The sequence below is a fragment of the Sorghum bicolor genome, chromosome 10 (genome assembly GCF_000003195.3).
Source record: "Sorghum bicolor cultivar BTx623 chromosome 10, Sorghum_bicolor_NCBIv3, whole genome shotgun sequence".
NCBI classification, from domain to species: domain Eukaryota; kingdom Viridiplantae; phylum Streptophyta; class Magnoliopsida; order Poales; family Poaceae; genus Sorghum; species Sorghum bicolor.
In genome coordinates this window covers 19415085-19428676 of record NC_012879.2, presented here as the reverse complement: position 1 = coordinate 19428676, position 13592 = coordinate 19415085, and the positions used below count along the sequence as shown (strand labels likewise).

General features: G+C 46.2%; 1 protein-coding gene across 1 annotated transcript; it reads right to left on the bottom strand.

The window, feature by feature from the left end:
• Positions 3880 to 10355, bottom strand: LOC8072874 (uncharacterized protein At2g17340). Its single transcript, XM_002436922.2, has 12 exons — positions 10103 to 10355; positions 9944 to 10009; positions 9435 to 9501; positions 9092 to 9160; positions 8831 to 8971; positions 8295 to 8423; positions 7486 to 7572; positions 4892 to 4966; positions 4748 to 4825; positions 4582 to 4659; positions 4433 to 4495; positions 3880 to 4341 (listed from the first exon to the last, which is right to left on the bottom strand). Exons 1-12 carry the CDS (start codon positions 10270 to 10272, stop codon positions 4267 to 4269), a joined length of 1098 nt encoding a protein of 365 aa, XP_002436967.1. The 5' UTR covers positions 10273 to 10355; the 3' UTR covers positions 3880 to 4266.

Sequence of the window (13592 nt, the reverse complement as noted above, 5' to 3'; positions counted from 1 at the left end):
CACAAGGCGAGACGACTAAGGGCCTCAGCAACTGTGGCGGTTGCAGCTCACCCTCCCAGGTTACTGCGCTAATAATGTACATATCACAGGTTATGTGCTATTACTATACACTTCACAAGTTACTGTGTTATTGCTATACACAACAGTTGCTACTGCAAAGTAGCTCAACTGCTCAAGTGAACGTAGCCTTGCCTAGCTAGAAGGTTTATCATGGTCAATGACTGCCTAGAAGTGGGTGCTAGATGTGTCCTAAACACGATGAGTGTGTAATACGATCATCTAGATGTGTGTCATGGCGATTAGTGACTGTCTGATATTTGACAAGTACTTATATGATTTGATAAGTGAGGGCATAATAGAAGATCGAAGGTGCATTTCTATCTCTAGAGATATTTTCTCAAATCTCACTTACAAAATTATAATATAAGGCATGGGACGTGCATCTATGAGGCCATTTAGTGGCAAGTCCATGGGTGATTGTCTGCCCAGCTTGCAGGTTAGAGATTTATATTTATATATATAGCTCTTCGTCTCCGACTATGCTAGATCTAGACGAACGAGTTTGGCTTAGGAATTGGGAGGTTCAAGACTTTTTACCTTCCCATCTATAAAGCGTGTTGAGAAAGGTCACTGTCATGGTAGTGAAGTCAGGCGAGATAAGCCATAGTATAGTTAGGGATGACGGTTGAGCTAATCTAAGAGTGGGGACGTTACTAAGACTGTCTCCAACAAGGGAGACCTAAACACAACAGGCATTTGAGCTTTTGGGTTACGCACAGGAAAAGATCACGCACACATAACTCAGGCCTCTCCAACAGCGACGCAAAAGCAAAGCCCCATCCTGTGCGGCGGAGGCACGCAAAAGCAGAGCCCCATCCTGCTCGGCGGAGGATGCCTCCGACTCCAAGCTGCCTACCTTGCCCGCCGTGGCGATCCGCATCCCGACGCGAAGGACGACCGCGCGGCCGAGGACACCGCGGAGGTCCCGTGCGCCTCTTCTCCAGTCCTCATCCCTCCACGGCGGCCGCTAGAGAAACAGCAACGCATCTCCATGGCCGGCGGTGGGCCGGAGCTCCCCTTCATGGTGCCGCGCGTGCTCTCTCCGGCGTGCATAGGCTCCAGCGATGGCTCTAGCGAGGGCGCGAGCGCCTCCCTGCCCCGCCAAAGGGCGCGGGCTTCGCACATCTCCAAGCCATGGTGGCTCGTTGTCCCTGTGCGACCGGCGAGTTCCCTCTCCTGCGCCCGACGAGCTCGCCTTCCTCCCACGACGAGCTCGCCTTGCGAGCCGGCCAAGCCCCGCTGCGCTAGAGAATGCGTCGAGGAGAGAGGAGATGCATTTTTGCGTTCCGCTGCGGCTCGTATGCAAAATGGGTGAGTCATATGCATCTTCCGTTGAAGCCTGGATTTGGATAGGCAAACCACTGTGGACGACGCATTTTGCGTTTGGGTCATGTTTTGGGTGAGCTGTTGGAGATAGTCTAACAGTAGTGGCGTTGCTTGAGCGGGCTAGGTGGCAGAAGCACTACCTGGAATAGATACAAGGAGGCATGGCAGAAGCACTACCTGGAATAGATACAAGGAGGCATGATGTGTGCTGAGGTAACAAGAGGAATAATGTGTACCCTGGTAGTATGAGGAAAATAATATAATTGTATCTATTGCAATCCAATGATCATGTAATCGCAAAAAAGAATCCAATTATCACATTCTACAAATTTGGTATGGCTAGCCTAACCCTTACTTTATCCCACAAAAAAGCTAGGTAATATATAACAATTAGTAAGCAATGCATAAAAGGTGTGAGAACAGGCAGAAAATTAAAACTCGAATTTCATACCTTGCTGTCGCCTTGTAGATCCATGCTTAGATCGGCTAGGCTTCCTCTACCTTGCGGATCCATGTTTAGATCAGCTAAGCCTCCTTCTCTAGTAACACAAAACTTCATCAGCAGGGCCAGAGAAATAGCCATGACTGGCTACTTAGTGATGTGGTAGTAGTCCGACAAGGCTAGAGGCATGAGCGATAACACTTTGGAATGAAGGAGGACATTAACAGAAGACAGGTCACATATTTGGGAAACACGCGATCCGTTGTCTTCCTCGCAGTGGCCTCTCCCCACGCTCGTCCTTGCCTTGACCCACCCTTGCCAGCACCACCAGGCTTGTGTCACCCGTCTCTAGCCCCCGCCCTTCCCTCCTCGTCCTCGTGGTGACGCCCCTTTCTCGCGCATCGGCTCACCGCACACCGCCCTGTCGTAGCATACTAGGGTTTCGCCGAAGCTCCGCGACCGTGGAGCTCAGACAAAACCCTAGCACACCCAAGGCAGCCTCCTTCTCCCCTCTCCCCCTCCTACTGTTGCCATGGTCATCCTCCCCTCACCCACACCTAGCCCGATCGCCTCCACCACCGCTAGACCCCAAACGCACCCTCTCGCCGTCCCCACCACCTAGCCGCCCCCTGCCTCCCTTGAACCCTTTCTCTGCTAAGCCCGCCGGAGTTGGGGAACAAGAAGATGGGCGTGGTCTCAGTCTCGGGTGCTAGAGTTGGGAAAGAAGGAGAAGATGGTCGAGGAGGAGGCGAGCGCGAGAAGGAAGACGGGCCGCACATGACCCATCGCGTATTACCTTCTGTAGATGAAAAAAGGTGGGTGACTTCAGCAAGAGATGCAATCTTAATCCTCAAAAATGAATTATCATGGCGGTTTGTGGAATCTAGAGGCAAAATGAGCCAAGGCGAGGATGCGAGGTAGATGCGTCGACGCCTAGGGTTTTATTTAGGTAGATAAGACGGCGCCGCCAAAAGGAGTCTAGACGGGTTGGAGAAAGATAAGGTAGGATTACTATGGCTAGGGTTTTATTTGGACAGAAGATCTGAATCATCTATCTTTGGATCCAACGGCTACAAAATTGGTATATATGTCGAGTCATCATGGGTATAATAGGTAGGTGGGCCTAAGAAACAAACGGATGTCGTGGAGGCCTAAAGAAGAAGTGATGAAAAAAAGTTTTGTTGGGCCTTGGTCTGTGCATCTAGTACATGTGAGTTTGTTTGGGCCCAAGAGGTCATCTATCTTACCGGATGGCTTGCAACAAAATAATAATCGCTTTTCTCTAGCTCCTATTGTTTTCTTCCCTTAAACCCCATATATTCCAAAACAGAGGTATCATATGGTCTGTTTTCTTCCCTTAAATCTCATCTCTTCCAAAATGGAGATAGCATATCGCTTCATCTAGCTTTTCCGATATGGTATACAAAATAGTATGGTCTCAATGCACCCAACTAAAGTTTAGCTAGCTAAAATTTCAAAGTACACCTTTAGCTAGTTAAAAATTTCCTAGCTAAACTTTAGCTAGGTGTTTGGATGCTCCAACTATTAGACTCAGCTAAATTTTAGCTAGCTTTAGCAGGGTTAAAATAGCTAAACCTAGCTAAACTTTAGCTGGTCTTTTCCGAAATGGAGTTGGAGTTATCATATCGCTTCATCTAGCTTCTTCAATATGGTATACAAAATAGTATGATCCCAGACAAGCATACTAAGGGTCTATTTAGATGCACCCAACTAAAGTTTAGGTGGCAAAATTTCAAAGTACAACTTTAGTCAGTTAAAAGTTTCTTATCTGAACTTTAGCTAAGTGTTTAGATGCTCCAATTAGACTCACTAAATTTTAGCTAGCTCTAGCGGGGTTATAATAGCTAAATCCAGCTAAACTTTAGCTGGTCTTTGAGTTGGACGGTTTGGATGCCTGGCAACTGAATTTAGCTGGTGCATCCCAACAGCTTGAACATCCCAATCGAAATGGCGGCACCGCAGCAACTCAGCTGGGTTGTTGGATCATAATAAGTGAGCTTACTGATAGAGAAGGCAGTAGGCCCACTTTAAGGTAGTCAAGGACCTCAGAATTTTAAATGTTAGAGAAATAGTTGTCAAAAAAGAATATCCACCTCGATGTTTACAAGCCAGTGGTAGCTAACCAATTATTATGGACCATAAGCACAAACGAGTATGACCTGAAGTTCAGACGGGCGCGATTTTGCTACTGCGTCAAATGGGAACTGGTGCATCAGATTTCATACAAAATGCAACCGCCTCATAATCACCCTTCTTAACACGTCACAAAAACCACCACATACGTAGCTTATTTTGCTTGATATCATTGCTGATGCTAACACAATTATGTTCAGTGCAACACCTAACAAGCTGATCTTGGGGAAAACTAAACCACTACTAGTGCGGCCGGTATTGTGTTATCCAATGTATCTTGTAGTTCAGGCCTCATTGAACTTGAAGACACAATCATAAAGTCTTCCTCCTAAAAATTGGGCGACCTCAGGATGCTTAACCTGAAAGTGTGGAATAACAACAGAGTTATGGTAATCTGCAACTATTGGGCATTCATATTACTTTATTGACGGGAGGTACAAAACAGCTCACCATTCCAATCTTGATCGAGTCACATTTCATTTGTGCATATAGGTTAGTTTCAATTGCTCTTCCCTATATTACAAGCAGGCAGAAACTGAATAAGCTTGTGTCCTTCACTCAGGAAACCTTGCAAATTAGGAAGGACATGAAAAGCTTACCATGCCTTCGAGCACCACCAGGTCAGCATCATTTGCCATAAAGGCAAGCTCTGGTGACACACTAGATAAATCAATTACCTGAAAATAGACAGTAATCTAGTTAAGCATCCAAGATAATGCATAGAGCAAGGACACCATAGTTGATTGCATAGCAAGGTTCAATTACAGGCAGATCGTTGCCAGAGTTGGCAACAAGGAGGCCGGATGCATCCACACCTGATAGCTTTCCATCTGCATCCTTGAGCTAAAACAATTGCACAACAGAAGTCAGATTCTTGTGACAGAGGTTATACACAACCCTTTTCCTTACCTCGTTTATAATCTCAACCAGCTCCGGATATGTGACATCATTGATCGAAGGCATATCATTGGCAGCAAGTATCACCTGTACTAATCAATGTTAGCAAATTATTGATGATATTAGTTGAAGATGGTCGTAACTTGTAAATGCATACGTATTAAACTGGGAAAGAAGATTAGTTGAACTAGTTTAATATTTAAACAACTGCTTTAAATACAACAGCATCGAAGTAGGATGTACTCCCTCCGTTCCAAATTATAAGTCGCTTTGACTTTTTTGGTACATTCATTTTGCTATGCATCTAGCCATATGTTATATCTAGACGCATAACAAAATGAATGTACCAAAAAAAATCAAAGCGATTTATAATTTGGAATGGAGGGAATACTCCATAGTATTTGTCAGAACTGTACGAAATTGTGCTACTAGAATTGTAGTGGTTATTTGGATCTCAAGATTTGTTTGAACTTGCTAATGATACTAATTGTGTTAATCTTTTTAGGAAAACTGGTTTTAAGTTGTTTTTCAGTTAAGAATAAGTTTATACATTGCAGTCTGTATAGAATTAGTGTTGTTATACAATTATAGTGGTTGTTCGGATCTCAATAATTATGAATAAGTTTTCAGAACACTTACGTAATTCATTTTGGAGGTTTTGTGTTGTCCAGTTGTTAAGAAAAGGTTTATAGATTGCTTTGTTCTGATGGAAAAACCTGAAAAATGTGTCTCCAATTGCCAGAAGCACAAACAATCCTCCTCTTTTTTGCACCCTCACGGATTGATTTCTCAGGAGGAATTTTAAATTTCTAATAGGATCATTTTTATCGATTCCTTGCAGAATCAGTTATGCAAGGGTAAGGTCGTAAGGCTATCTAAAAATTTCATTCCCCAGGCACCACCTTATGCAGGAGCTTTCAGCAATGAGTACACCCTTTTTGATCAATCGTTAGTTTGTTGAATGCACAAGATGACAAGAATCTAAATATAACAACTCATTTAGTGAATGTGCGCACTCATATTTACTTAACATAATTTGTGGTTTTTAAAACAAGTTATGGCTATACACGAATTAGTGGGGAGCACACAAACAGTTTAGTGGTTACAGTGAGTCAGTGACTCTGGTTTTTCAAAATCAGTTTTATTTTCCTTCTAAAACTCATCGTCCAAACAACACCATAGTGTTTTATGTCATGATATCACAAGTACCTACCTACTTTTGAAAAGAGAGATTCAAAAGATACACTATCCAAGTGCAATCCTAAGACTTGTTAAGATAGAGAATATTAAACGCTTGCTAGGTTGCTTCTCATGAAGTTAGTGGATAGCTTAAAGGCTTAAAGCCCTACCAGTACCAATATATTCACAATGTGATTTCACACAAAAAAATAAGAAGAAAAAGGTGATGCACTTTTACTACAGTTAAGGGATGATCATTGATGATAGGAATATATGATGATCATAGGTAGAGTTCAGCATGACTCATTTTTCCATGTTTTGGTTTTCAACATTATTAAAGGCTGCAAACTTGTGTTTGGTTTGGGGATGAGGTGGGATGGGATGGTTCCATCCCAGTTTTCTTAAAAAATGGAATGGTTCTCATCTTACTGTTTGGTTGAAGGGATGGATCGGTCCCTGTTTTTTGTTTGGTTGGGGGATATGAATACATAGGATGAACCATGTTCTTTCAAGCATTTCTTCGAACAAATTGCAAGTGTCATCCTTTGTCGAACACATTGCAAGTGTCATCCATCTCCAGGAATCCGCTGCTCATCTGGCACCTCTCCGTCTCTCAGCATCCGCATCCCATGCTCTTGCCACCGCCACCGTTGTTACAATGTAGCCCGTGTGCAGTGTGCTATGTGTTTGCCGCCACCCGTGCAAGCAAGCACCAGCCTGCTGCCCGTACGGGCAAGCAAGGATACTTGCACCTGGCCATGCAAGCAAAGCTAAGCTAAGCGAGCAGGTGCTGGACCTCTGCATGAGTGCTGTTTTTTCTGCTGCGCTTGCCATCCTCATCCGGGCGATCTCTCTCTCGCCGACAGCTTTCCCATGCCTGCAAAAGCACACAGACATGCAGGCTCTTCTTCAACCTCCCCAGCAGCAGCTCCTCTTGAGCTTGAGCTCGGCAAGAGTAGCAACGCCGCCATCGTGACTATCACTCAATCCCCATTCATCCAGCGCCACCCCTCCCCTGCGCCCCGTCAAGCTCAACCTCATCCATGCTGTGCCCTGAGCGTGCCAAGCTCACCAGCGCCCTCTCCTCTTCTCCATGCGTGCCTGCAGCCACCGCTGCTCTCCTTCCCGTGCGCCCATGCGCTCAAGCAAAGGATTGCTAATCTCACCTTGTCCCACCAAATTTTGGGACAGGTTCACCCCAAATATCGAGGGAATATTGCCTGGTGGAATCGTTCCATTCCTTGCTGTTCCTGAACCAAATGCTAGGACAATATGGGATATCTCACTTCGTCCTTGTCCTGCCCCCGAACCAAACGCTACCTTAGTGAGGTGTTTTAGTGTGACAAAAATCTGATGCCAAATCTTGTCCCGGTATCAACCTAAACACTATAATTTTACAACAACAGAATGAAAGAGTTAACATGAACCTTTGTGCCACGTCGGAGCAACTCCCTCGCAAATGGTAATATGCCCAGGATAATATCAGCACCAGAGTTATCAACAAAAATCACTGCCTACAAAATTTGAGAAAAACTCAGATACATATACACACTTGTGTTGTACGAATATTTCATCATTAATATGCTGATGCAGAACTTTAATATTGATTCTTACTGTACAAATATGTATAAAACAATTTACAAAAAACATTGCATTAAAAATGGGCTTCCCCTGAATTATGTGTGGATGATCCAGGGTTTCGACTAGTTAATACTAACAATAGATATATAAATAAAAATCTCTAGCATCTCAGTAATATGACAGAAAAATCAAACTCATTCAGAAAAAATATTACTAAAGAATTGTTTATAATGTTGAATATCACAGAAAACAATTCAATTCGCAAGTAGGTAAGTAGTTTTTCCTCACTTGAAACAGATCTTAATAACTTCATAGTATATTAACCGTTAAGCAGTAATAGATAGGCCAGTAACAGTTAAGGTAACTTGAGATTGACATGGAACCAGGACGGCAGTAGCATATGTAGTTGCAAACTTCAAAAGTTGTTTTTTGTGTGTAAAGATAAAGTGTAGAAAAGCTAGTACATTAAAAAAGGAACCAAACAGTATAGAATCACATTTACATGTACTGTATTTTTAAGTCCATGCATCAACAGGTATGTCAAGCTAGCAATTACACAAGATGACAGGATGAAACAGACTCTTGTATAGGGACATCTAGTTGTAGGCAGCATACAGGTATGTAGCAATGAAATTCAAGTGCAATAAAATAACACCTTTTCCCATGATTTCTTGGTCCATTTACTCTTAAAAGCATCAAGGTCATCAATAACCCAAGGTCGAGATACAAGATTCTGGCAACTTGCCAAGAACGACATGCCATCTTTAGCAAAAACTTCTGCAAGCTTCAGAATACATAAAAAAAAAGAGTTATTAGAGACTACCCATGTAAACTTTGCAGAATACAGAAGCTAGAACATTGTTCAACAATAGAAATGCTACTATTTTAAGTGGTTCACTCCAAGTGAGAATCTAGTTCTATAATTGGAAGTAGAGTGAACCATTTAAAACTTTAAGGACCCAAATACTCACTTTGAGAGTTATGGACCTAGGTGAGGATCTAGTAAAAGTATATATTACTCAAGTGCATTTGACTTCTAATTTTAATTTTAAGACAACTCAAATGGGGGGAAAAGATAATTTTGTTGATTCTACTTGAGACAATGTTGAATTGTTGATTGAGGTTCACATAAACAATTGTTCCATAACAAGTGAAGACCAACAAGAAGCTCATGCAAATGAGCATAGATACCTGTGCAGATCCTAGATCAAAAATGTTTCCAGCTAAGATTCCACGGATCAAGTTCTCAACTCTTTTCCCATCATCCTCAATTTCATCATTCCGCTTCACAACTCCCTCAAAAAGTGACATAGCCTTGGCATTCTCCTCATCCTACTTATGATAAATTAGTGAAGGAGCATAGGAAATTACAACCACCTAAAATATATCTGAATAATTTGAACAAAAGCTGGAAAGACTAGTACGGGAATGTAACGGAGATGAGTAGATTACCTTAACCTTCTTGAAGATATCCCTGAATCCCAGCTCTCTAAGTACTAGCTCACGAAGCCTACAAAGAAGCTTGAGATACATTTCAAGAGTTAAGTACAAGTAATCTCAGTTTGTATTACACCCTACATCCCAAAAAAGGTGCATTTCTAGCTTTGTCCCAAGTCAACTATCTTAAGTTTGACCAAGTTTACCGAGAAGAGTATACTACAAAAAAATATACGTTTCATGATGACTCTATGATACTTATTTGGTATAAATGCTTGGTGACTTAGAACAAAGCTAGAAATGTACTATTTTACTAAGGGAGTATTTCTCAAAAGAACTTCAACTATCAGTGTCATACTATGCAGTCTGGTGGTCCTCCATGGCTTTCTGGATTCTTCTTCAACTCTTCAAGCATTGTTGTGTACCTACAGATGTACAGAAATGAATCATAATTTGGGCAAGTACAATGTGTATCCACACATTATAGAGCTCGGTGCAATCCCATCTTAGAAATCTTTTTGTGCGCCATAAACTATTCAACAAGCTCCAACTCACAAAATGCTCTGCTTTGTTTAGATAGTGAACATCCAATATGCTGGCAATCATGGTGAGAACAAATGGCGGTGTTTTCTGAAGCATACTATCTTAGTGTCTACAAGTAGCACGAATGATTTGGCAATGCAGTGACTGAAAATAGGCAAATTCTACTTGAGATGGCTGAACCTAGATCCAATGCACTGGAGGCACGTACCATCCACGGACCTCTCAATTCTCAATCTAAGAAAACAAGCGCTACCTTCCAGCACTAACAAGTTCTAATAGAGCAGAAGGAACAGTAATCTAATCACGAAAGCTGCAGACACACACCTCTGCGCGAACTTCTCCGCTTTCGCCGGCGCATCAGGTACGGTGGGGTCGTTCTCAGCGCGCTGCCTGCAAAAGGCCATCGGAGGACGGGGTGAGCAATAAACGTCGGCGAAACCGAAAGGAACGGAGATCGGATCGAACTAAGAACGGGGGACATACTTGAAGGACGGGACAGAGTTGAGGAAGAGGTCAATCCACTGGATCTCAACAGGAGTGGCCTTCCGCGGGTTGTCGGAGGGGAAGCGGTAGGGGATGGTGCAGGCGCGGTAGGTGCTCTCGACCGGCGCCTGCAGCAGCGGGAACGGCACCGACGGCGACGAGCTCTCCATGGTGTGCTAGTGCTACACTCCGCCGAGGCGAACTGGCCGGGCGATCGCCCTGCTCTCCCACGGGTATGGTTTTTTGGGATTCTCCGCCGGCCGCTGGTATATATGGCCATGCGGCCCATGGGCCGGCGACACGGCCCACGGCACGGCCTTTTGGCACGGCCAACGGGCGGCACGGCACGGCAGGCCGCGTGCCCGTGCCGGCACGGCCCGGTGCCCCGTGTAGTGCATGGGCCGCTGGCCTGGCCCATGACACGGCACGGCCAAAAGGCCGGCACGGCGCCTCGCGCCCTCGCCCACGCGGCCAGTGGCCACGCCCAGCCGGCCCAGCGCCCACGCCCAGCCTTATATAATCCCCCCACCCAGACGCGGCCACCCACACTCTAACCCTAATCCAATTCCAATCCTCCCACCCCGCCGTCGTCTACTCGTCTTCGACTCTTCGTCTTCGTCTCCCTCCGATCCGATACGCCGCCGTCGGTCGCCTGCTCACCTTGAGCTCGCCGGACCAGCTTTGTTCCGGTGACCTCGCCCTTCTTCCTAAGTCCCTCTCCTACCTCTCCTTTCACTAGTTCCCTTCCCTACTCCTCCGGTGTACCATGTGAGTCGTTGTCCTGTCTATTCTTCCGCCGCCGCTCGCCGTCGGTCTAACGGTGCTCTCTCGTTCGTTCTCTCTCGTACGCTCCTCTGGTGTACCATGCTCGCTCTCCGGCACTGGGCTCCGGTGGCGTAGGTCAGTAAACCCTAACCCTAACCCTCTGATCTACCCCTTCCTTCACAGGTTGCCGTTGGTGGTGCCTGACGCTGCATCCTCCTCCTTTGGAGGCGCCATGGCAAGGCCGCCAAAGCGCCCATGTTCACCGTCAAGGGACGGTGCTGGAGGTGCTGGTAGGGGGCGGATCCGGCCTCCCCTCAATCCATCGGGCTCGGTGAAGAAGCCAGTTGGCGCGGATGTTCCACCACACCGTTGAAGGGTCGAGATGGCGGACTAGAGAGGAGGGTGAATAGTCCTTTTTAAAACTTATCGCGCCGGCTAACCAAAACAAATGCGGAATTAAAACTATCGGTCTAGCCAAGATTACGCCCCTCTATCTAAGTTTTCTAGCACCTTGAAAGATCCTTAAACAAGCAAGCAAGGTGCTACCTTAGCAAGAGCTCACCTAACCAAATCTAGAAGCAAGGTCACACAAACCTATGCAACTAGTACTTTTGCAAACCGGGGGAGCTCCTACTCAAACTAGTGAGGCAAAACGCACAAAGCCTAAGCTCACTAGCAAGCTCAATAACAAGGCAACTAATGCCAAATTAGAGAGCGCAAATTACTTAGCTACACAAACTAAGCAATGTGACTAACAAAGTTACACAAACCAAATTAGTAACGCAAGGAGAACTACTTCTAGCTATACAAGCAAGAAGGTAACTAGCAAGCTACACAAGCTAACTAATTACAAGAGCAACTACACAAGCACAAGTATATGAATGTAAGAACAAGCTTGTGTTAGGGACTTGCAAACCAACGGGAAGAACAATGTTGACACGATGATTTTCTCCCGAGGTTCACTTGGTTGTCACCAAGCTACGTCCCCGTTGTGTGGACCAACACTTGGTGGTTCGGCGGCTAAGAGGTGTTACACGAACCTCGTCCCCACTAGGACACCGCAAGAACCTACCCACAAGTGAGGTAGCTAAATGACACGCACGATCCAATAGAGTTGCTCTTCGCGATCCCCGCGGGGTGAGCACCGTACCCCTCACAATCTCTTCTCCGGAGCACCGCACAATCTCCTTGCGTGCTTCGACGGAGTCACAAGCCACCAAGCCGTCTAGGAGGTGGCAACCTCCAAGAGTAACAAGCACCACCGGCTTGCAACTCGAGCACCTAGTGCCACTCGATGCAATCTCTCAATGCAACGCACTAGAATCGCTCACTCACACAATCGGATGAACACACTCCCCAAGCATGGACACTAAGTCCCAAGGGTGCTCAGCGCCAGCCAAGGCCGGCCACCACTTCTATTTATAGCCCCAAGGGCTAAACTAGCCGTTACCCCTTCACTGGGCAAAACACGTGGGCACCGGACGCTCACAGGGAACCACCGGACGCTCAACACCCAGCGTCCGGTGCTCAGGCATCGGCCACGTGTCACTAGCCGTTTGAAAACGACCGTTGCCGCCAACGGCTACCTCGCGCTCGCGCCTGACACAGCACCACCGGACGCTCAACTAGTCCACACCGGACGCACCCGGTGCACACCGGACTCGTGCGCAGAGAGCTCCGCAAACTCGCACGGTCACCGGACGCAAGCCACCGGACGCACCCTGAGCGTCCGGTGCTCACCGAACTCATGCGCAGAGAGGGTCGCCAAACCGTCCGCACACCGGACGCTGACCACCGGACTCTCTCCGGTGCGTCCGGTGCACTCTGCTGCACCCGACAACACACCGGACGCTCTGGACCAGCGTCCGGTGCTGCCAACACCAGCGTCCCAAATTTCCTACCGGCGCAATAGAAAATATACACTTATTTTTCTCAAAAGCGCCGAATCCCGCCTCGCAAGCTCGGCGGGAGGGAGAGAGAAACCCACACGCCTCTCAACCCTAGGAACTCCACCTCCTTTGTAAATGTGCCAACACCACCAAGTGTACACCACCATGTGCAAGTGTGTTAGCATTTTCACAAACACTTTTCCCAAAGGAGTTAGCCTCTCAAACTTGCCACGCCACTCGATCCTAACACGTATGCAAAGTTAGATCGCTCAAGTGGCACTAGATGACCGATATGCAAACAAGTTTGCCCCTCTTGATAGTACGGCCATCTATCCTAAATCCGGTCATAAACTTCTCTACACACCTATGACCGGTGAAATGGAAAAGCCCTAGGTTATACCTTTGCCTTGCGCTTTCCATTCCATCTCCTCCGATGTTGATACAACACATGCACCAACCAATCACCAAATGATATGATCCACTTCATATCATCACGTGACCGTATTGGTTCATCGATCTTGACCTCACTTGCTCTTCACTGTTGCCTCGGTCCATCGGCGCCAAGTCTTGCTCAAGCTTCACCGTCACACGCGGTCCCTCGCTTCAAAGCCTCCGACTTGCCCTTCACTCTTGCAACCGCTCCATCAAGCCAAGCCTCATCTTGATCTTCTCCACCTTGGTCACATGACTCCATGTCATGTCTCATATGCAATGAGCTCCTCCATCATCACATCATCACCTGTGGACTAATCTCCTGTGTATCTCACATAAACACTATTAGTCCACCTAAGTTGTCACTCAATTACCAAAACCAAATAAGGACCTTTCAACCGTGC

What these genes read in the sequence shown, in the direction of transcription:
- LOC8072874 (XM_002436922.2), bottom strand. Translation starts at nt 10,272, where the DNA reads ATGGAGAGCTCGTCGCCGTCGGTGCCGTTCCCGCTGCTGCAGGCGCCG. An exon ending in CCAAGAAATCATGGGAAAAG is followed by an intron (nt 7,573 to 8,294) that starts GTGTTATTTTAT and finishes CAAATTTTGTAG; the next exon opens with GCAGTGATTTTTGTTGATAA. An exon ending in TGCTCCGACGTGGCACAAAG is followed by an intron (nt 4,967 to 7,485) that starts GTTCATGTTAAC and finishes TGATTAGTACAG; the next exon opens with GTGATACTTGCTGCCAATGA.